The sequence below is a fragment of the Triturus cristatus genome, chromosome 4_1 (genome assembly GCF_964204655.1).
Source record: "Triturus cristatus chromosome 4_1, aTriCri1.1, whole genome shotgun sequence".
Lineage (NCBI taxonomy): Eukaryota > Metazoa > Chordata > Amphibia > Caudata > Salamandridae > Triturus > Triturus cristatus.
Window position 1 is genome coordinate 76679037 of NC_140585.1, and position 24019 is coordinate 76703055.

At 46.9% G+C, this 24019-nt stretch overlaps 1 protein-coding gene across 1 annotated transcript in view; it reads right to left on the minus strand.

The window, feature by feature from the left end:
* Nucleotides 1–7470: 7470 nt before the first annotated feature.
* Nucleotides 7471–24019, minus strand: part of PPP1CA (protein phosphatase 1 catalytic subunit alpha) — a 177973-nt gene continuing 161424 nt past the window's right edge. Inside the window, exons 4-7 of the mRNA XM_085651635.1 lie at nucleotides 14372–14476; nucleotides 11492–11715; nucleotides 9150–9284; nucleotides 7471–8908 (exon numbers count right to left, since the gene is read on the minus strand). Coding sequence (XP_085507761.1) covers nucleotides 8801–8908; nucleotides 9150–9284; nucleotides 11492–11715; nucleotides 14372–14476 — 572 coding nt within the window. The 3' untranslated portion in view covers nucleotides 7471–8800. The remainder of the gene's footprint in view (nucleotides 8909–9149; nucleotides 9285–11491; nucleotides 11716–14371; nucleotides 14477–24019) is intronic.

A 24019-nucleotide genomic window follows, 5' to 3' on the forward strand; every position in this document is an offset into this window, starting at 1 on the left:
CACTTGGACCCTCGGCCGAGTCGCGCGACCGGCGAGGGGAGTCCGAAGAGCGATGTCGCCTCTTGGACTTCTTTGAGTGTTTGGACTTACCCGACGACTTGGAGCCCGACGATCGATGGTGGCGTCGGCTAGGGCTCCGCGAGCGATCCTTGGACCTCCTCCTGGACCGGGATCGCGCACGACGCGGAGCCGAGTGGCGAAGCTCGAGAAGCTTGCGGGACCGCTCCCGCCTAGCCTTCGAAGTCAAGGCCTGACAGTCGTTGCACGACTCCGCGTCGTGGTCGAGGCCTAAGCAGTAGAGGCACCGGCGGTGGTGATCGGTCACCGACATCAGTCGATGACAATCCTCACAAGCCTTGAACCCAGGCATCCTACCGGCACCAGATGTCGACAGACAAGGATCAAAAATGATCAAAAAGATTTAGTCAAAAAAGACTAAAAGGGGTAGCTCTCCCGGATCTGCGCTTACTGGCGCGGAAAAAAGAAGAACTGACGTCAGCGCGCGAGGGCGGCGTCTAAGTACTCCGACGACGTCATCCCGGCGCACGACGCCGACGACGGACGCGGAGCCGCAGACGACGCCTAGCGACGCGCAAGGGGTATTGCTGACGAAAAATCTTCCGGATCCAGTCTGACGCCTGGGGATATTCTAAGGTGAGGAATCTAACTAACGTGTTTCTTTCAGATTGCCAGATGTAGATGTTCCCTACTCCGAGAGTTGTACAACAGAGACCATAGCCCTCTAAGAGGTGCATATGGTATACGCGTAGGTGTGGGATTGTCTGTTTTAGGGTCACGATCTGTTAAACTGTACAGGGTCAGAGTTCTATCCAGGGTATTTCCTCATTCAGTCCCTTGATGTGGGTGTGGAGGCGGAACACCCAGCGTTGTTCCTGTCGCAGCAGGGCTTGGGTGTTCCAAGAGGATCTGGATTCCAATATAGTCCATGTTATTTGGTCACAGTTGTGTCTAACTTCCAAGAAGTGGTTGGTAAGTTTGGTGGCTGACCTCCGTCGGATGGTGCTTTTATGTTCACTTATTCGTGTCTTGGCGTGAGGTCATACCAATGTATCAGAGCCCGCATGGACACGTGATGAGGTATATACAGTTGTGTTACAGTTGGAGTGCCCTCGTTCCCAAATGAAGTTGTCCAGGGCCAGTAGTTTGCTATGGGTCGTCGTGGAACAGGCATGGCAGTTTCCACAGGGGTAGTGACCTGTCACAGGAGGTAGACTTCACAGTGTGGGCGTTCCATGGGCTCAATCTTCTTTGCACTGGGCGTGTGTTGATCAGTGTGTCTCGTAGATTGGACATCCTTTTGAAAGCGAACCGTGGTTGTTCCAGTTCTAATGTATCGGTGTTAAGGATCTTCCAATTACGTTTGATGATCTTCTTGAACCTATTGTACAGTGGTGTGAATGTGGTCACACATGTGATAGAATTGTTGGGTACTTTTATTCTGGTTTCTAGAAAGGATTCTCTATGGTTGTTCCGGGCTCGTTTCCTTGCCTGAGTAACGACTCTTGGGGTAATGTCTCTCCAAGAGGTTCTTCTCCAGGTGGTTGGCCTCTGTATCGAAGTCTTGGTTGGTGGTACAATTACGTCGTATTTGTAAGAACTGTCCATAGGGTAGATTCTCTCGTGGGGCCCTGGGGTGGTGGCTGTTGAAGTCTAGAAGACTGTTACAATCTGTAGGTATCCTGTGTAGTGTGGTTCTAAGAACACCGTTTTCCAGGATGATTGAGGTCCAGGAAACGTATGGTTGATTCACTCACTGTCCCTGTAAACCGGAGATGTGGGTTGAGGTGGTTAATCCATTCCAAAAAGGCATCGCCGGTGGTTCTGGTTCCTTTCCAGAAAATCAGGATATCGTCTATGTATCGCTTCCATGTGATTAGATTCTCTTTGTATGGGTTTTCATCTGAGAAGATTTGTCTATCCTCAAAGGATGCCATGTACAGTCCAGCCAGGCTCGGCGCAAAGGTGCTCCCCATGCTGGTACCTTGTATCTGGTGGAAGATGGAGGTCTTGTACATGAAGAAGTTTTGCTTAAGGGCTATGGTGATCAGGTTCACGATGCAGGCCACTGGCGTGTTGGTTTGAAGATCCGCTCTTTGTAGTAAATTTTCAACAACCTCGATGGTGGCATCCTGAGGAATGTTGGTGTATAAAGCTTCTACGTCCAAAGTTAGAAGTAGGTCAATAGGTTCAGTGTTATCCTCGTTGATTGCCTCTATCAGGTTGAGCACATCGCGTGTGTCCTTGAGGTAAGCGGTGGTAGTCTGGGCTGGAGGAAGTGGTCGCTAAACTGACTCAATGGTTCCAGGAGAGAGTGAATACCAGAGACAATCGCTCATTCTGGCAGAGGACTCACTCCTTTGTGCATCTTCGGGAGGACGTAAAAGTAAGGTGTCTTAGGGTAGTCGTTAATTAGGAAGGCCGCCTCCTGGGGGGAAATCCAACCCTCTGTATTCGCCTCGTTAATCAGCATACCGATTTGTTTAGATAGTCCCTCAGTGGGGTCTGTGTTGAGTTTACGGTAGTATCTGGTGTTACTGAGTTGATATTCACACTCAGTCTCGTAGTCATCAATGTCCAGGAGGACTGTAGCGCCCCCTTTGTCTGCTGGTTTGATAATGGTTTTGTCTTCTGAGTGATTCCAGTGCCGAGCATACTTTATTAGGAAGATTGTTGTAAGGTGTGCCCTGGGTCAGCCGATTGGTCTCATTGAGAACAGTTTTTTCAAACGTAAGGACCTCAGGGGGGACCATCGCAGTGGTAGGTGTGAATTTGGATGGGGGTCTGAATCCAGAGTCATTTCTCACCTGGGTAGGTTTTCCCAGAAAAAAGGCGAGTCAGATTTTTCTGACCAGTTGTAGTTCCTGGTTCATTCTGAATTTGTCCTCCTTTGGGGTAGGGACAAAACCAAGGCCTAATTCTAGAGCTAAGGTTTCTTCCTCGCTCAATCGTTTCTTGGAGAGATTAACAATTAGGGTCTTTGGTTTGTCATGCTCCTGGTTGGTCTTTGTTGTTGTTGACCGGCGTCTAGCCACTGTACTTGCTTCTGACCTCTTCTCCCTCTGCCTCTGTATTGAAAAGGAGGTGGCGGGTTAGGAAAGAAGGGTTGTGGATAGCCGGGATGTACATATCCTGGTTGAGGTCCGTTGAATGCTGGGTACCGCATCGGGCCTTGAGGCGGATAGGGATGGTGGTGGAAACCATAGGGATGGGGCGGAATGTGTGATGGCGGGGGCAGTAGGCCAAATTGTTTCGTCGCTCTCCCCCAGCTCCTGTCACTGGAGTTGCTATAGGCGGACTGTCCGAGTGAGCCTATAGCATAGGTGAAGTGACCAAAGACCCTGGACTGTCATGTAATGCAGATGCAACCCTCAGTGTGAGTGAGGAGTCAAAGGTGATGTCGCCTGTGAAACAGGGTCCATAAAATCCCCATCTTGCAATAGGTTGTTGCTGTTCCGCCACTGCAGCAAGTAAGGAATGGCTCCCGTCACTCTGCAGTGGTGGAACAGCAACAACCTGTTGCAAGACAGGGATTTTATGGACCCTGTTTTACAGGTGACATCACCATGGACCCCTCACTGCAGAGAGTGATGGGTGCTATTCCTACTCACTAGTTGCTTCGAGCAACCCTCCGCCTGGAACCACTGCATCAAGAGGAACTCCTGTAACAGACATGTCTGGCATGGGTGACTATGGCAATGCAACACAATCCCTAGCACGTGAATTGCTGTTCTGGCTGTGAGGGAGTGATGTGGCTGAAAGACATTAGCTGATGATCTGCAGCTACCCTTTTCGTTTAAGTATGCTTTGGCAGGGACTGCATTTGGAATAGACCTTCGAAACGGCTGACCCTGAAAAGGTTTGGAAATGGGATTTGGAGGGAACTGGAGCAGGAAAAAAGGTGGAATGTGGGTTAGGCACTACCTGCCCTCTTGATCTATTAGTCTACATTGGGGAACATGAGTGATGTGCGGCGCCCCCCCCCCCAAACTCTCAACACCCAGCCCCACAACCTCCTCCACCCCCAGATTTTTATCAGGTGGCTATTACTGTTGGGCAGTTTGTAAAAACGAGGATTTTGTTACTCCAAAAGGCAAAATCTTGAAGTGCTAGTGGTGGTCGCTTACGATAGAGAGGTAGAGCCGGGTGGACATGTAGATGAAGCTAGGCGTCCTTCAGGCCTAGAGTGGTCATGGAAGTCACCTTGCTGCATCAGAGAGGACATCCTATAGGGTGGACACATGGAATTGTTCAGAGGATTAATTGAGAGAGGACCATGTCAAGGATTGGCCTGAGGGAGCTGTCCTGGAGAATGAGGAAGTAAAGGGAGTAGTCCCCTGTGTCTGGATGTTGCAGGGTGCTAGTTCCACCACTCCTTTGAGAGGGAGAGCTTAAACCACCACTTAGCAGGAGAAGGTGCACCAGGCTCAGTGTGCAGGGTGGAATGTTTGGAAGGATTAAAAGGAGTACTATGTAAGGACTGTGCTCGTTAACCGACAAAGCCCACAGGTATGAAGTGATTTCAGACCAGTAAGAAAACCTTGGGGTGGGGGTGGTCACTTTGGCTCTCCCTTCATTAGAATTATTGCCCTAGCCAGAAGTGCCCTGCATGCACAATCGAACCCCTTGCTGGTGGTAGACTTGCTGCTACCTCCGATATAGGTGGCCTTGGATCCTGCTCTGTAATTAGGCTTCTAAAAGAAGCATCTAGCAGCAGAGGTCTGGTGGCCAAAGAGGTGTTCCCGATTGGAAGACAGGCTGCAGAGATGCTGTTAGACTTCCAGCTTGAAGCTAGATATTCAGTAGTAATTATGCTTTACATTGAAAGCATCAATGTAAGAAAGTAGCCCTTTGACATGTCACCCCCAATTTATTGCCTGGTAACTGGTCTGATTGACCGGAAGGACACGTAATTCCTGCTCACCAGGTCCCCAGTGCCAAAGCTCTTACCCAAAACTGTTTAGTTTCCCCAATTGTAAAATCTTCAGCACCCTCTCTAAGTCCCTAGTAAACAGGGAACCCTGGTCAGTAGGGCCAGAGGTACTAGAGGGTCCAAGGGCACCCTAAGGGACCCCTCACAAAGGACATGCAAAGTGGTCATTGCCGGCTGTGTTTCTTGGTGTAGACAAAAGTGAAAACATGACCTGCCACACATTCCCGTCTGCCATGTCCTCCAACACCGAATGTGATTTTTGTAAGTCACCCCTACAGCAGGCCTGAAAGCCCCAAGGAAGGATGCTGATTACATGTCGGGGGTATATCTGCATGCTGGCCAGTCCAATTACTGCCAATGCAAGTGTACATGGAAGCCATTTTAAAACGTGCTCACGCGGGTGAAAAAGTTGACCAGCTAAAGGATTGCTTCATTGAAAATAGGGGATGTTTGGTAGCAAACATCTTGTGTTGATAAACCCACACCAATTCCAGTGATGGATTTATCAATACATGCACCCAGAGGGCACCCGAGAGGTTCCCCCTAAAAACCTATCAGCCTCTGTTGTGCTCCCCGACTGGTTTCTGCCAGCCTGCCACAAGAAACACTATTCTGACCTCCTAGGGTGAGCGCCTCTACTCTCAGGAGGCCCAGAACAAAAGCTTCTTCAGGAAGACTCCCCTCCCAGAAGATGACCTGCTGATTAGTCTCAACAGGGCGGCAAGCTTTAAAGAGCTGCTGCTCTTGGAATGATTGTGGCTCTCTTCACAGGAGCCACCACCCTTTGTCCAGGACCCCCTTGGCATCTTGACAGTTGGGAAAATTAGCTAGTCAGGTAAGTGTGCGACTTCCAGGTTAGTACCACTCCTAAGGTGGGTTACACGGAGGTGGATACGATTTTTTTTAGAAGTAGCCATCTTTGTGATGGCATATTCAGGAATTCTGGGAAAGGATTATACCCACTTTCAATAGGAAGTGGTCATTTAGGGTGCATAATCAACAAGGGTAAGTAGCTCATCGGCTACTACCCTACACTCCACTAAATTCATTTAAGAGCCCCTGGCACCAGAAGAACGGGCGACCTACGAAGCCGATCTATGTAGAAGGACATGAAGAGTTGCAAAAGCAGATGACTGAAGAGAGCATCTGACTTGGCCTAAGCCCAGCTGACCTGTCTGCAGCAAACAGTCTAAACTGCACTAAAGGCATCTTGACCTGCTGCGGTGTACCCCCAAAAACCTGGGAGGACTGCCGGCTATCAATTAAAACCAAGACCTCACGAAGAACAGCGGAATTGTTTCCTGCATCAACTCCAAAAGCAAAGACTCCAGCGACTTCGGAACTGCCAAAACCCAACACCTGGAGCCACAACTGCACCAGTCTCTCCCAGCCAAAGTTGAAGTGGGCCAACAGTGCCATCAAGGTCCTGCAGCCCTCCAGAGCCGGAGTTTGTGGTTACACCCCTTGTGGACCCCACGGTCATCACCTGCAGCTTCAGGAAGCAGCTCCCCCCGCCCCCATCCTCCCTACAACTCCTCCCAGAAAGGAAACCAGATTATTAAGGTCACCCCTGCATCTGTCACCTCCAGGCTGTGGAGAATAGGACGAAAAATTTCCCTACATCGGACAGTTGCATGGCCGGAGTGCTCCTGTTGGTTCAGCCAGACTGGCCTTCAGCCAGAACCTGCGGCCTCTTTTTGCAGTGAGTGATCTCCATTGAACAACATTTGGCTCCCGAGGCTGCTTTCTACCCTGCACCTGGCCGCCCTTGTGCTGCTGGTGGTGTGCTGCTGGTGCTGCCTTGGACCTTGCCCACCACTCACCTTAACTCCTGAAGTTTGGTCCTGTAAGTTACTGTACCTTACCCATTTGCAATACTTGTTCTTCCTTCCATAGAACATTGCCGAACTCAAAAATTGCACGTTGTCCTCTTTAACAAGAATTTCTATTTAAAAACGTTTTTACCTTGAACGATTTAATTTCTCCGATACCGTAACATGTATAAAGATACATGCTATTTTTATAAATTGGTGTGGATCTTAGTCGTGTGCGCCATTTATTTATCATTGTGTGTATTTGTAGCTGTATGTCACTCCTGTTGGTTAAGCCCAAGACTGCTCAATCACACTACCCCTAAAAGAGCACTTTGGGATTGCATAGAAATCCCCCTGTGCACTCATAAGAGAACCCCTCGACTCCTTACATGGTAGATCAGATTGATAGATCACATAATAAACAGTCAGCTTCCTACAATCAAGTAGTGTAGCATTAGCCACAGTTCAATCCTCTTCAGTCATCCCTTCATACAACTGAATATGCGCAAAGATGACCTGATCGCTACAATATCGCATCATTGCTGCACTAGTGCATGCATACATCTAGTGCTCCCCCAGACAACTTCACCCCCAAGCCACTAGACATACTCAAAGCATCAATCCCATTCCCACCACCCCATCTACTTTCTCTGAAAACAATTGTAAGTATACCCTGTGATAACCAATCCACTGTCAACAAGGCAATCATTTTTCCATGTGATTTATTTATAAAAACAACCTATCTCCAAAAAACAAGAAAATGCCAGTCGCTTAACGTCCAGCAAACGCGACTCAGTGAATCATAAAAACATTAAAGTCCAAGGCCGCTTGGTGCATGGGTGCTGCCTCTATTGGCAGAAGGGGAAGATGGGAGAAAAAGGTTTAATAGGACACGAGTCAAATAAAGGATGCCTGAAAACCTGGACAGGTGTGTGGGTACAGCAGTAATTCCAGCAGATACAAGGTCATTTCATAGGTGTGTTTTGGGGGCACAGTGTGCCTGGCAGACAAGTCATGCAATACAGCACTTTGAGCAAGCGCCCTACAAGGCAAGACATGGTTCAGTTCTACTGTCCAACTCCTTCTCCCACTAAAGAGGTAGGGCAAAATGTACAGGAAAATAAGACCCTTCAAGATTTTATCAACAGGTAAACCTTGAAAAACAAAAGGGGTACAAGGCACCCATCACCCACCAGAGTGCACTTCCCAGGTCACCCACTGCCACCTCTGACTGCTGGAGCTTTCCTTTAGGAACTCAAAGAGCAATAAGTCAAGCATTCACTGGGGGTGAGGGAGAAGCAATCCACTGGCAAGGTAATACCTCTGATCACAAAGAAAAAAAAACAGCGGGACCTATATTAAGTGGGGTGGAGGGAAGGCGAAGAGACAATGTTCTACCCTTTAAACTATTCACAATTTTATGCATTTAGAAAAATATGTTTTTGGGCCAAAGTACAGAAATGAACGGAGCAACATTTGTCTAAATGACCTCTGTGCCACTCCTGAAAGGAGAAAGCAAATAAAAAGGCTCAGAGGCAGATAAAAGGCCTTTTCTATGGCACCAAGTCCCACAACATGAGGGCAAATTAAATCCATCTGTGGGAAGAGATGGGTGTAGACAGGCACAATAGTTGGGTGTAGAGAAATGGTGTGCGTGACTGTGTTCACTGTAAGGGCAGGCTTTGCTCTGTCTGGGTCACTGTAGCGTTTAGTTGCTTTGACGGCTACGCGAGGTGGCTCGGGATGACAGGTGCCCTAGCCAGACTGAAAAGGTGGATCTACAAATGTTGACTTGACTCGCTGTTGGGAGAAAGCTAGAAGAAAAAAAAAAAAAAAAAAAAAAAGGGGACAAGGGTATTAAATGTTCATATTTGTGGGGGGTGACCCTTCCACCTCAAAAGTAGAGAGAAAGAGGGGTGTGCAAGCTGTGCTAGAGTGAATTTTACAGTATTCTAGAAAGATGGCTCTGAAAGAGGTTGTTTGGCTGGACAGTCCTAACTGCCCACTGTGCTTGCTTCTTGGCTGGTGCATCTCCTCATTTCTTCGGCTTGGAGTTGCGGGGTGGGGTGATGGGGCGGCCCCCAGGGTTGAGGCCACTGAACTGCCCATACTTTCCTTTGTTCTTGTCAGCGGGTTTCAGAATCTAAGGGAAGAAGCAACAGGTTTTAAACCATCATGAAGAAAGGGTATACGAGTCTTGTCCAGCTTTAGAAGCCTAGGATTCTAAATAAAGGCCCTCATTCTGCAAGTTTGTCAAGGACAGGAGGGGAAGCAAGCACTAGCCAGGGAGAAGCATGGGAAATTAGTTCTAGCAGAAACAAATAAACAGCTAGAAGTAATATTGAATCCATGGGGATGGCAAGCAGTTGTAATATGACACTCACCTGAAAAGAACACATTAGAGTCTCGTCGACACTCATCATGGCCCCAGCATTGTCAAACTCCCCGCAGTAGTTTGGTGCAGAGAAGAGTGTAACCAGCTGCCGTTTAGCAAAGAACTCGTAGCCGTCTTCCACCACCTGAAAATGAGAAGTTCAATCAGTCTCAAACTGCAGCAACACCTCGTCCAAAGCAACACACCAACAGCTGAAAGTTCACTGGACACTCCTGTCACTTTCCTGGTTTAGTGTTCCACAGACATACTTTCAAGAAATCCTGCACAACTCAGACATCCAAGCCTTTTTCAGGCTACCCGAGCATTCTTCAGGTTAATGTATCCTCACCCCATCTCCCCCCCCCCTCCCCCTTAACTCTACCGCCAAAGGACTTTTCAGCACACTATAGGAACAGAACATGTAACATAACACACTGGAGGTTAGACTTTAGATTTGGAATAGTTAATTGCACTATTCCAGTCTAAACGATAGGGAAGGTGTTGGACTTGTAATACAACAGCAGTCCAACAACGCACCACCTAAAGAAAGTTGCTGTAACTACTTGTGTGGTTGAAGAACGCGTGGTAAGGTCAGTTGGGGAAGTGACTACGTTGTAAGGGCAGATCACAGGAATGACTGCGTGGTAAGGAAAATGCTACTTACCAGTATGCATCGGTTCTTGGCATGTAGAGCTGCAGATCTGTACACTGTGCATTAGATCGCCATCTGGTGTTGGGCTCGGATGCTTGCACCTTGTTGTCCCTCTTCACCTGTTATTTCTACTCCTCCTATACCTCATCTCCACAGCCTATAACACTTCCACCACAGGATGAGGACTATGTAGGGGGAGGCAACAATGACCCTTTCCCTGACAATGATACGGACACGTCACAGGATGATTGGGACGATTATAATATCCCAATAGATCCCACAGACCTCCCAGATCCCCAGCCATATCCAACCAAGCCATCTCTCCCAGATGACAATATTGGATTTGGGCAGCTGGTTAATAGAGCTGCTACTTACCAAGGTGTTCACATGTATTCAGACCCTGTGGATGAGGATTTCCTCCTAGACACTTTTGAACCGTCACAGAAACCGGTCCAAATACTGCCAATGCTCAAAGGGGTCAATAAACATGCCCCAGACATTCAAAGACCCAGTGAGAGCTAGAATTCTTAATCCTAGGATTGATAAAAAATACAAACCTGCCCCCCATCCCGCCTACATCAAAGGGCAGCTAGCCCTAGACTCACTAGTAGTGTCTAACGCTAGAAAACGCACCCATTCTCAAACCTTCGGTGACACACAACCTCCGGATAAGAAATCTAAGTTGCTAGATGCCTCTGGCAAGAGAGTTGCTGCCCAAGCAGCCAATCCCTGCCGCATAGCTAACACCCAAACATTACTTGCAAGGTATGACAGGTATGCATCTGTTCTTGGCACATCTGTACACGCCCACCCGCCTCCCTGGGACCTGTATCCGTTCCAGTATTATCTGGACTAGATACAGTCACATGGCCATCTCTTCTACTTCTTACTGACCATCATTTCCCATCATGGTGAAAAACAATCTGAGGATGGAGTCCATGCCCATGCGCACGATCGTCCAAGGGAGGAGTCACCTATCTTGTGACTACGAAAGACTTCTTCCAAGACAATAAGGTGCAAGCATCCGAGCCCAACACCAGATGACGATCTAATGCAGTGTACAATCTGCAGCTCATGTGCCTCAAATTGGATGTTTCCCCTTCAGCAAGACCAGGTCTGCTCCAAAAAGGAAAAAACCACTTTGCAGGAAAGGTGTATTGTAAGCCATTGGTATAACAGCCTCTGTATTCAACAAACTAGTCTCCCACAATGCCTAGCTCAAGCGGCAGCCTCCGAGAATGGCATGCTAGACAGAGGGGTAAAAGTCAACGCTCTTCCACACAGACTACAGGTCTGTTATTCAATGTTTTATGTACGAATGTTGAGCTAGTTTGGCTGAAGTTTAAATATAATATCTTGGGTTTTAACATTCAAAGTGCCTCAGTGGACGTGTCCAAACCCTTTGGCAATTTGGGTGGAAAATAAGGGCCCAGAAAAACAAATCGAAAAAAAAAGGGGGGGGATGGGGGGGGAGAGGAGGGAAGGAGAGTTTAACAGGCCAACATCTAAGTTTATCATTTCCCCGACACCCATCTCCATGAGGCAAGAGGGAAAAAGAAAAAGGAAAAAAAAAAACCACCTTTGGTTATGCTTTTCTGTTGGCTACAAACCCAAACTGGACCATATGCACTACTAACCTGAACTTCTCAAACCAGGTGGCCATCCCTTCCCACCTACATCAACCCAGGCCTACACCCTACCTGGTGAGCTCTGCAGATGAGGTCCAAATCATGCTTGTGCAGGAATTTAGCCACGACTTCAGAGCCAAAGGTGAAGGAAACTCCTCGGTCATTCTCGCCCCATCCCTGAACGTCCTTGTCAGGATCAGACCACAACAAGTCACAAAGGAGGCCCTGGTCCGGCACATCTGTGGGGCGCATGATCCTTCGGATCTGCTCCATGGACTGCAGATCTGGAGATAAACCTGCCAGATTCAAAAGAACGAGAGAGGCGCATTTGGGTACAGAACAAAACAAGCCAAGAGATTTAAATCAGCACTGGTCAGAGTGAGTCACAGGCACACACACTAACAGCAGGCTAAACCCCCAACACTAAAGGCCAATTACTGCCGGCTCACTTCTTACCCAATGAGACAGGAGTACAGATTAAGCCCAGCAAGTAACTCTCCAACCTATGAACGTGGTTGCAAAGATCAGCTGGAGGACTTGGTCTATGGTCAGGACGCTTAACAAGTACCCACACCCTAAATATAACAATGGTTGAAGAATTGCTGGGGTCCCTAAAGTAATGCCTGGGCTCATTTGTAAAGCTACCGGTGTCAACATGTGATTAAGGCAGCACGCTTTGTGTACAAGATGGTCCAACTGAAATGCTGATGTAGTGGAAGCCAAAACTGCACAGAAGGATCTAGTCACAAGTACCAATACTAGCTGCATCCTAGCACAAGCATTTGCATCCTCTGCCCACTTAGGTAAATTAAATTCGTAGTTTTAGCAAAACCGAAAACTAGGTATCCTGCATTGGAGACTTTACAATTGACAATGGCTATTTTTGGTCAATTTCCATTACCTTTGGGAATTCTACTGTCATTCTCTGTAGCAACCTTCATGTAACAATGAATGGTGGCACCCATTAGGGTGCAGAGATTGCTTCAAACGTACAGAAATAAAAAATAAATTCACACAAGTCTACACCAGTGGCAGTATGTCTAAGCAGTATGTAGTCTTCTGCTTCACATGACAATAGACCCTGATCAAGGAGCAGCATCTTGGGTCTCAATTTGCAGAGAAAGATTCCAGAGAAAATGTCACTACCATAGAACCAGTGGTACAAACAGTAGCACCACCACCAAATCTCCTGCTCTGACAAACTCCACTGCTCCTTTCTTTAGTAGGACTTAAGACGTCCGGCATTGATGCAGAGCCAGCATCCCCTACTTATCCCCAGAGTCCAGTGCCTTCTTCCAATGTGCTAAATCTTAGTCATGATTTTCCTGTACACCGCTGGAGGCCAGCTTCTGACACTCACTCCAGATTTTGGATACAACAGAAGACAGCCCAACCCTCAGTATTTTCCAAGGCAACAAGCAGGCCATCCCGTCAGTTAGTGCAAATATGCAGCAGTTAGTCTGTTCTCTGGCCTGCAGGAAAGGGACCTTACCAAGGCAGCTAAAAGAACTTTGCCTTGGCCAACACCCAAATAGAAGCTAGTTAACAATGGGCTGATTAAGATACAAAGGGGCAAAGTCATGTAGGCATTTGAAAACCAGACCCCTTCACACTATTGCCCCACACCTGCTAGGGACCTCCCAAGTACTCACAATCACTTAGTAGCCACCTAGGCACAGACTGAATAAAGGGTCAGATCATCTGTTGTCAGGCTCTTGTTTTTAGAGCCTGCCAACTCTGGCCCATCCAAGCAGACTAAATTCGAAAGGAGAAAAAACAAAAAAAAAACCACAAGATCAGTCCCTTTCACCGGGCCACGTTCCTGGCTTTTTACACAGTCATAGAAAGTGCGCATTATACCTGGTTGGTGTGGGCTAGATGGGCCTGAAGCCCCCCTTCCTAATCCTGGCTATACCCTCCCATCATAAAGTACTCTAGTCAATAACAGACACGAAAAAGGGATTTTGTAACTCACTTTACCAGAAGGTACTCATGAATGTGTGCGCCTGCAGCATTTGGCTAAAACTAGGGCTGCAGTTACTGAACAGACCGCAAAATCTTCACACTGGTACTGGAAGGTTATGCAGAACAGTTCCTGGGGCAATGCTCCATACTTATAGCCCCACTTTCTACAGTCATGAATTCCATAGCCATAATACATTCAGACTGCTTACTTTGGGGAGCATATGAAGAAAAGGGGCGAGAAAAATTTGATCCAGAGTTCATTTCTGTCTGCATTGAATGGCGAGGGTGAACCCTAGAACAGACTTCGACATTTCACGCCGCCTTAAGCCTACTGCCATGCAGCAGAAATGAACAGGGATAAAGTAAAGTGTGACATGATTAATGTCGGACAGGCCGTCTGAATCAGATAACTGGATGCTGTGGAAGTAGGGCATCCAAAAGCAGCTCTGCTACTTCTGTTAAAGGTTTTCATAAAGCTCACCCATCTTGAAAAAGCAATCCTGGAGAAGATTATAAAGGTTTGCAAGAATGAGCCATAGTCAGTTATCAATAAAAATAATTTAAAAAAGAATGATCCATAGGATGATCTTAGCAGGCACTGAATTGCCATTTTAGAGTGCATCACCGGTTTCAGGCAGACTTACAACAGGTTTGCTAAGCAAAAGCCAGTATAGAAATGGACGACTGCAACATGGTCCTCTACAAATTCTGTAACTAGCTCAGGCCCTCGCCCCACCACCTCCTGATAGTAGATTGGATGCCTAGGAATAGCAAAGACTGAGCCTTCTTCAGAGTTCCTCCTGCCAAGCGCAACAGGCTGTTGACGAACCCCACATCGATCTCAGACATTGAAACAATCAATAAGTCGTTCGTTAATACAGCGCTAGACCAGAATAGATTCCACTACAATGTTTTCAAAAAGTATGTGGTTCATCGAGCAGTGAAAGCTGCTTCTCTGCCTGAATCTTATCCAAAGGGGCTGCTCACCTCCGTGGCAGCAGAAGATCTTCTCATCTACAATAGCAGCGATTGGAAGGCAGTTGAAGCAGTCAGTAAATGTTTTCCACAGCTTGATGTTATACCGCCTTTTGCCTAGAAACACAAAATTACAGTTACATCAAGTAGGCATCAGATCTTGGAAGCCAGTCCAGTCATGCAGAACAGTTGAACAGTCAGGCAAAAGAGAAATGGAGCAGATTTTCTAGATTCTTTTTGAAAAAAAAAAAAATAACACTGCAGAGGGCAAATTTAAATACGGACCACATCAGAATCAGGCAGGAAACCGTCACGATGGAGTTCCCCTCTCGGCCAACACAAATCAGGCCATTAATGAAAACAAAGCTCAGCAAGACACCAGAAAGGAACCACATTCATAAACTCCAATCTACTTACCACCACTGTATTAATACAGTGCCCATGTACCACCACCTTGAGCGCCTCCCATTCGGTGGGTCTAGACGTGGCCGTGACCTAGTTTGTCAATGTACCGAGAACACCTCACAGGTCATGTTCCGGAATGCATCCTCTTCCACAACAGCTGGCTGAAGACACCAGGTAGGAACAGGTGGGCTCCCAAATTAACCTTGAGAGCCAAAGTGTGTAATGGAAAGGATAGAAAACTCTAGGTGAATGCACCTCCCAGCCTGTTCAACCCATTATTACAATATGAGGTGGGGGATTCCATGGCACGGACAGTGGAGATAAAGGTAATCCATAGGGAGCGAAAGGGCAACAACCACAAACAGTGCTACAGCATTGCAGGTTTAGCCAAACAGGTTCACAGTTTGTGGGTTAACCTCTGGCAGTGCAGACAATGGAAGACTACTTAATGAGGTGGCTGAACCAGTGTTTGACAGTCACCTGTTCATTGCAGTGGATGGGGGGGGGGGGGGGGGGGGGGGGGGGGAACACTCCAAAGCCAAGTGTTACAGATACAAGCGTTTGTTGCTGCTGCTCACACCTGTGCTGGGGAGGGACCCATTTCTGCATGTGGTCCCACGCTATCTTTATTCTGTTATCTCCCCCTCTCCCGCCTTCGGTGCTGGAGCGGTGTAGTGGTCATAGTGGCACTGCTCCACCCAGTACCAGGTGTCTGTGGGTTCACTGAAGAAATAACTAGTCGGGTTAGCCATTACCTTAAGCTTTGCTGGAAAAAGAGTAGGCGATACCCACTTGCCTAAGCCACTTATTAACTTCCAAGAAGGATGGCCTTCGGTGTTGCACCACCAAATTTAATCGGGGAAACTGGGTAGATTCATGCATTATCGTGCAGTGTAACAGCACAGTGTAACAGCAGCGCGGACTGCTTTCAGAATAATTTCCTGGTCTCTAAAGTTCAACCCCACCAGTGGCCTAAGTGCCAGAACCTTGTGTGCCCACTTAACTTGGTAATGGGCTGAAAGTTACACTGGAGCAATCACATGTGAGAGCTAGTTTTCAAAGTACGACACTGGTTCGTGCCCCTCCGCTTTCTCAGGGAATCCAAGCTGGAGGTTGTTGTGGCAAGACTGACCTCCGCCCGACTCTCCGCTTCGCAGACCTTAGTGACTGGACTAGATTCTCAAGTTCTGTGACAGTGGGTCGCAGGGTCTCTAGTGTGCATTCTGTCTGGGTAACACTGCCTGTGAGCAGTGTGATCCTTCCGGATTAGTCCGACCTCTACTGCCACTGCGTCAATTTTGTCCGCAGGTCCTGCCTGAAGTCAGCAAAAATCATGTCAAGCTTGTCTGCAGGAGAATCCTCAGTGTTTCAACCGCCCACCTCAGGGAATGCACTCTTGCAGGGACCACCACGCGGCCCTATGTGCCACAACCACAAGGGGCCAAATGGCAGAAGGTGGAATCTTGGGGGGGCGCTAAGTTTGGGATTGATGGGGTGCCAGGTCACCTACATGAAAGGTGCCATAGGGCAGCTTCCTGTTCCTGAAGATCGTTGATTGAAGCAGGAATCTGTGCTTACCAAGGCACCATTGTTGCATTGATTCACATAAATGTACAAGGAATTTTCTACCTGGCCCTAAGAATATTAGGAACTTGGAATATACAAGGAAGCACTACCGACCGGAAAACTGCAGGGTTGGAGTGGACGATTCCAGTCACATTGAAGAAAGCGATAAATTATTTCGCCCTGATGAAGTCCACATGTGGACGAAACGCATGGTCTTTTTATGATATTCCTATGAAGATTAAAGAATACTTTGGACACATTGACAGAATGGACTAAATTGTGGAAACTTCACACCATTGAGAAGGGGCCCTTGGTCCACCACCTGGGTCTCTCCCATTGTGGTTACTAGAAAGCCTAAGCAACCGGGAGAGGTGAGAATGTGCGTATATATGCCCATGCCCAACATGGCAACACTAGAACGACACCTCACACCTACGATTGACAATCTTATTGGAGTGTTGAGTGGAGTGTGTTGGTTGTCCAAGCTGGATTTAAGATCTGGAGTTGGGCTGCTGTCACAGGCACGGACGTAACAACTCACGAGCAGCAGCTCAGTGCTTCCTCGCTGCTGCTCCTGTTCCGTCCAAGGTAAAGGTCGGAGCAGCATCAGTTTATATCCCTCGGTAGTGGAGTGCAGGGCGCCAGAAACATCTCCACTAGACACTGGTGTGACCTCGGCGCTGGGGCAGTCTTCTGTGGTGTACCTAGCCGCTGGGCAGAGCAGGGCAAGGAGTCTTCAAAATTTTGCAGCATGGCCCCCTACGGCTATGCACATTACCACCCGGGTCCACGGGGGTCCTACAGCCAAGCCCAGTGTCTGACACCATTAGGCCTCCTTGCAGTCAGGAGGAAAGGCGGCATTCCGCAGTGGTTTTCAGAGCTGCTGGAGCAATCGGCAGCACACCCAGCATCCCCTCAAACAGTCCATAAAAGTTTTGGGTACAACGCAAGTTGACGACAGCAATGGCTATGTAATATGCCTGGTTGAATAAAGCAGAGGGCAAAGCAAGAGGATGTGGTTACTGCTTTATTCACCAACCAAAGCAGCACAACTTGGGTGGGAGGATGCTTGCTAAGATGGAAGCGGTCTGCTCCATGCAAGACTGGAGAATGTGCAAAGGGGCCATTACCAGCCAGTATTGCGCAAACTGGTTATTAGTTGGCAGCATGGTCTCAACAGTATGCCTTGTTGAACGAATGAGGTGCATGAGTAACTGAGGAGAGACTCCTAGAACATTCACTGGATTCATCACCCGGGCTGCTCCAGTCATCACTAAGCAGAGTCACCCACTCTAGTCAGTACAGAGCATAATGCACAAGACCGCTCAGGTCAATATAGGCCTAGGACAGGGCCTGCCCCAACCAATAAATGCTCACCCGAATAGGCTAATCTGATTGCTTAAACTAATCCCACATTCATAATTGAAGCTAGCTGCATGCATAATACCTGGAATGGCATGGGGAGCAAAAACAAACTATGGATTTAGGCCCCGATCTCTGTACTGGAGTGAACGTTTGACATTGTTCAACATATTGTCCATCACATGTTTTTTGCATTTGTCACCTAGTGTGTGACTGGTATGCCCAGACGCAGGTCCCAAGCTACTGGTGTCAAGCTAGTCAGATCCTAGGATGCTCGATTTCCATGCCAGGGAGAACCTGGTCGGGCAGTTCGGGCCGACTTCCCATGGGGAACAGGGTCAAGACTGATTTGCATATGTCTGGTTTTAAACTGGAATGGCTTGGTGAGCAAAAGAAACTATGGATTTAGGCCCAGATCTCTGTACTAGGGCGAGTGCTTCACATTGTTCAACATTCTGTCCATCAATTGCTTTTTGCCAATGCAAAATACCTTCATTATGCGGTCTGCTGGCTTTTGCCACGACAGCTGCCAGGACACAGCAGGCCTCAAGGAAGATTAATCTAAGTGAACAAGAACATTAAAGGTAGGGGTGTGGAATCCTATCGCCTGACATGAAACATCTCGTTTGACAAAAATAATTTTCATGTTTATGTCCACTAGACAGGTAGGCCCAACTCGCTCCAGGAAAAACCCTTCATTGGATAGCTTACAGCACCACCGTATGTTTATGGGGAAGCGGACTGTCTACTGCAAAGGCAAGATTTTGCATTTGTGTACAAGATGTTCAAAACTGTATCTGGTTCATGAATGCAAAGCCTTTACAATTAGGGTGAGGACCTGAAGGAAATGCAGTGTACTGTCCAGCTTGCAGACAATTGTTCTAATGAAACAGTACGCATGCCTGCCAAGTGTGGCTAACGCTTGCAAAATGCACTTTAAGGCAAATACATGGGGAAAAATGGAAGCAACACTGGCGATTGCTTCAAAATTAAATGTACCAAACAAATGAAGAGTTTGCAACATGTTTTACTGTATTTTCGTGCAATTTCAGGACAACTTTAAATACCGTTTTGTGTTGCATGCACACTAGCAGTTAAAAGGGAGAATCCATAAAAAAAAGGTCTAGAAACCAAATACATTTGCACATGAGCGTATAAGCATGCACAAATATGCTTGTGTGAAAATCGGCAAAGCAACTGCAAACCCACTCATTAAACAGTTATCCTTCTCCGGTGGTGGGGGGGGGGGGGGGGGAATATTTCCCCCAATGGAAATAACACAATTTTCCTAGCTTCAAACTTTTTGATGTGGGCTACATCCCACAAAAAAAAAAAATTCCTGTCCTAGCCAGGACTGGAGCGGTATTAGACTACCCTTAAAAACATACTTTACGACACAGAAGAAACCGGGTATTCCACTCAAAGCCTTCTGGCCTCTGAGTAAAGTAGCCCACACTGAAATCTTAAGAGTTAACTTTTAGGAGTATAAAATAGAGTTCTGTGCATCTAAAACACACTTCGATGCGGAAATAGCTTTGAGACTCGCCCCCATAACATTCCAACTATGATGAGGTGTTGTGGAGTTAATCTAGCTGTAAAACGTAAACCAGCCATTGATCTAGCGCTTGGGAAATACAAGGTAACAGTGAGATGAAGTTATTTTCCAAGGAATAACAGTGTGGTCAAGTAGGGAAGGTCACAAGACTGTACACCACCAGGGTTGATTTATAGCAACAATGTGAAACCCAGTAAATGCTTGAAATAATTTTACCAGAGCAGTTCACAAAACGCTTCCTCAGAAATTAAAGGAAGGTGCAATTGTTCAATTGAATGGTGGTGTATCCTATTAAAAACTCATACTCAGAACACCACCTAGATCAACAAGCATTGAAAATGCAATAGATCTCGTATTTGGTGGAGTTAAGCTATTGGCACTGTAATTGACAATGTCCTTTACTTATGTGTTATGGAGTGTATGTATGTGGTGTGTAGTGGAATTGTGGTTTGGATTAGAAGAGTTAATTGTGGAATTATGTGGCATGGTGTGCAGTGGAAATATTTGGTATGGAGTACTGGAATTATATGCAGTGGGATTGTGTTATGGAGTAATTATGTGGAATGTTTCTGTTGTGGTGCAGTATATAGTGGAGTTTAACCCCTTCCGTGTGTGCAGAATTACCGCGCTGTGCAGGCGTTTCCATTAGTGGGCAGGGATTTGGACGGCTGGGGGCCATCCTGTGCACACCCACGGCGACACCTCTCGGCCGTTACGAGCATGAAAGAGGTTAATTATGTTAATGTGTGCTGTTGAACTGTGGCGTGGAACTGTGTAGATAGTTTCTTTTTTGGGAACAAGAAAACCAAATAGGTAGAAGCAAAGCTCCAGAGCAGTGTTTGGCGTAAAAAAATAAAACAACAACAAGGGCAGCAAACATTCAACTCTTTCCCCACCAATGCCCTAACCAGGTTGCCTCTGTGTAGTAGTTTAGTACTTCGTGCTCCTGCATTTTTCAAGTGTCAACGGTCTCCAAATGACTACAGCAAAGTTGCTTTTAATAAAAAAAAGTGTTTATTTCTGCGTAGCTGCTTGAAAGGGTGGGAAGGTAAGCGAGTGAAAGGATGGATGAGTGAAATGGTGGATGAATGAGTGAAAGGATGAATGCATGGCTGAATGGATGTGTTAAAGGGTGGATGGATGATGAGGAAAAAATAGATTGACAAGTGAAAGGATGGATGAGTGAAAGGCTGGATGGTGGACTGGTGGATGAATTGATAAAGGTTGGATTTCCATTTCTCTTCACCATCATGGGGTCTCCTCACCCTTCGTAAATTGTACACTTCCTAACCTCATAAGTAACAGGTCCACAAAATGTATGTTTCTTCTAAAGTGTATTGTATCGGAGTTTTAGTACATGAGAGGCTAAGGAAAGGCTTGCACTTAAACCCCTTTAATTATTGAACAGGTAGTGTGGGGTCCACGCGCTCACTGCTAAAAATGACAAAACTGATGGTTTTACCCAGGTTCCCCGGGTAGCCAAGACTGCCTTTTATTTGGTTTAAGTGTGAGTAAAGTGCAGCACTTTTGGGTTCATGCCGCGTCAGATTAAACCAGAATCGCACCCCACTCAATCTGAAAACCACTGAAGGTCCATAGCTAAGAGGTTTCAGAAAATAGCAAGCTGAAATCCTTTCACTCCGCCTGTGACCTCAGATGCTTTCCACCCAGTGGTTTGCTCTGGAACCTGCAGAACTGCGCAGAAAAGGATCCTATGTTGCCAGGTGCTTGTAGTCAACCCCCATTCAGGTAAAAATTGTAATTGCCAGAATTTGGTGTGGGAATACCAGGCAGGTCTCCTAATCAGAGCCTAAAAGTTTGATATGTAAAAGATTCATCAACTCAATTTTCTTATCACACTAATTGCTAAAGTCTGGCACTAACATGTTCATGTCAAGGACTGAAATGGGAGCAGTCAAGGGATGATGCAAAAGCACACTAACCTGCGCTCGCGACTGTCCTCTGCTGTTCTTGCAGACTAGTAAACTTCTACTCTTAAAGGGCAGATTAGATATCCGTGTGGTTTAGGAAAAGCTGCGATCTTCACATGCGATTTATTATGAACAAAAACGCCCGCTCAGCGCCGCATCAACATACGGTCTGCAGCTCAGATTCAGCTGCAGCCACCCGAGTCCTGGCTAATGCACTGGTCTTTTTAGGAGGATATCTAGGCATGTCTACACTTCCTTTCCTTCCGACTTGCCTGCTAATGTGTCCCATTCATTTCTATGTTTTATCCAAGTTTTAATTTTGATGTTTTGCCAAGCAAGTTTTGAACTATGTGAAAGAAACCGAAAGAACCAAATGTTTGCCTCTGGTATGCAGAGGTGAATTTGCTGCATCTACCAGTTTACTGTTGCAGATGGGCTACAGGAGGAAGAAATCCAGTTTTATTTTAGCGGTAAAGTTACAAAGCCTTTAGCATGACCCGCACTACAGTAGCGGAACGTGTTTACATAGTAAAAAGCACGCCTGACTTATACCTTGCTCACAGAGGTACGTACCTCTTGATGAGAGGATATCATGTCACAAGACCAGACTGCTGAAGCCAGGATTTAAAGGCGCAGGCACCAGCCAATCACAGCACCAGGCCTGGAGGACACAAATCAGAGTTAAAGGGAGGATGAGCTGTTGACATCCGAAACACCTAAGACAATGGAAGGAAAAAAACAGGAGGGGGTCGGCATGGGTTGGAGAGGTTCAGAAGGGAGTTTAAGTACCTCTGCAGGCACATGGGGGAGTAGGGCTCAGCAGATGGGACGGAACAAGAATTACAGCCCTGTTTAAATTCACTCTGAAAGGTGAACTCGGCGCGGAGTTTTGTGCACTCTTACACGACGTTCCGAAACACTGCGCTCCACGTAGCGGAGTTTCTCACTTGCCAACATTAAGTTGATGAGTGAGAGGAAAATCCACCTCCCAGCGAGATTCTCATTTGCAATAGTCAATGTCAAGTTAGCAAGCGCTAAAAAGCAACTTCCTGATGAGATTCGCTCATTGAGAGTAGTCACGTGTGCTCACGACTGCTTGTGTTGAGAAACCTTTCGTTCATGTCGAGAAAGCTGCCACTGAAGTAAACAATCTACTCGAGCGGCAGAAAGGAAGCAGTGACCGCTTGCGCTGTGCATGGTGCCGTTCGCGATGATTGCATAGTGCGGACAAACACCCAGCACTGAAAATCACCATGAACGGCAATTATTTAACGCAACCCGCCGCTTGCGGACCTCCTGGTAGGGCAGTGGAGTTTATTTGCACTGCGAGTTCCACATAGCAGAACTCCGAAAACTCCACCCAGGCTTAGTTTAAATAAACTAAAGTCTGAGCTCAGACCAGCTGAAAACTTCAAGCGCTCGTCGAATGCTCTGAGTAATGCAAAAGTGGTCCCTAAAGAGATGCTACAACGAGAAGCAGAAGGGTACAACTACTGGGGCACTGCTCCTCTGGATTGAAAAGGAGGGCCAAGTAGAAAAGACTGACCACTAGCAAGCATGTATTTTTAAAGGACACTGAAACAAACCAATGAAAAGCACTAAACCCACATAGAAGTATATACTAAAGCATATACAAGAGGTCTTGAAAGCTCGACGAAACTGCCCTAAAGAGCTCATTTATTATCACACCTCTTAATATTCAAAGGTTTGACAAATAGAAATGTGGTATTTTCACACTCCAGTAAAACGTGCAATGTGGCAATCACAGCCTTAACAGAACAATAACCATGCCATGAGCAGGGTGTAATGAGCAAGGGTATTATCATAACTGACAGGAGAACACAGCAATATGTGGTCATCTTACTGCATGGCGCAGATGGGGACAAGTGGATTGGACAAAACAAGTAGATTTATGAAGCATTCCGTCCCTTGGGCGGGTGAATATTCTACAAATACCACATCCCTGTGGAAGTAGGAGGCAGAACAAGGGTGATTGCCCGACATAATTGCAAGGGCACTGAGGCCTAGTCCTGGGATCACATGGAGATTAGAAATAGTTGGCTGGAAAAGTGCAGTGCAGTTGTAGCAACTACTGCTAGATGCAGCAAGTGCATTACTAGGCCCACAGAGTGGGGCACTCAACCCACTGAAACCCTTTAAGGAAGCTCAAAGGCCTGGAACAAACAAAGCCATGGACCGGCCCTGATTTGGAGGCCACATCCCTACCAAACTCCAGTGTAGCTGCAGTCAGTCTGACCCCAGTAGGCCGAAAGATACCGCCCCTTCTGTAAGGTTGCCACAACAAACTTCTAGATGAGGTTAACAGCAGAGAAGGGGAAGATCAACACAAGCAGGGAGGGTAAACCGGCTCATGAACTTCGGTACAGACTAAATCATTGATGCGAGAACACCATTAGAATTGAGCGCAGAGATTGACCTGCTTCAAAATATCATTAAAATGTATTGGGGTACTAATTAATTATGCGCTTCCAGGCACCCTAAGCGTTTCCAGTGAAATACAACGGATTAGGAAGAAAGCAGTGAACAAGAATGGAGAACGTCCTTGGTTGGGGAGGTACTTGGAATAGCTGAACAAAAGTCACATCCAAAACAGCCAGATTTATGCTGCTCAGTTGTGACCCAGTGAGGGCATAAAACGCATCCGAGAGCCTCTGGGCTAGTACGCAAGTTTTCAGTTGATCGGTTATACCAAGATGGAGACTTTCATCCTTTTGCGGACTTTAAACACTTAGGAATTGTGTGTTTAGACTGGGTCACTTTTCCTGGGGTCCAAAGAAGCTTTAGTTGACTTTCTAAAAAGGGCCTCAATAAGGAAATCTT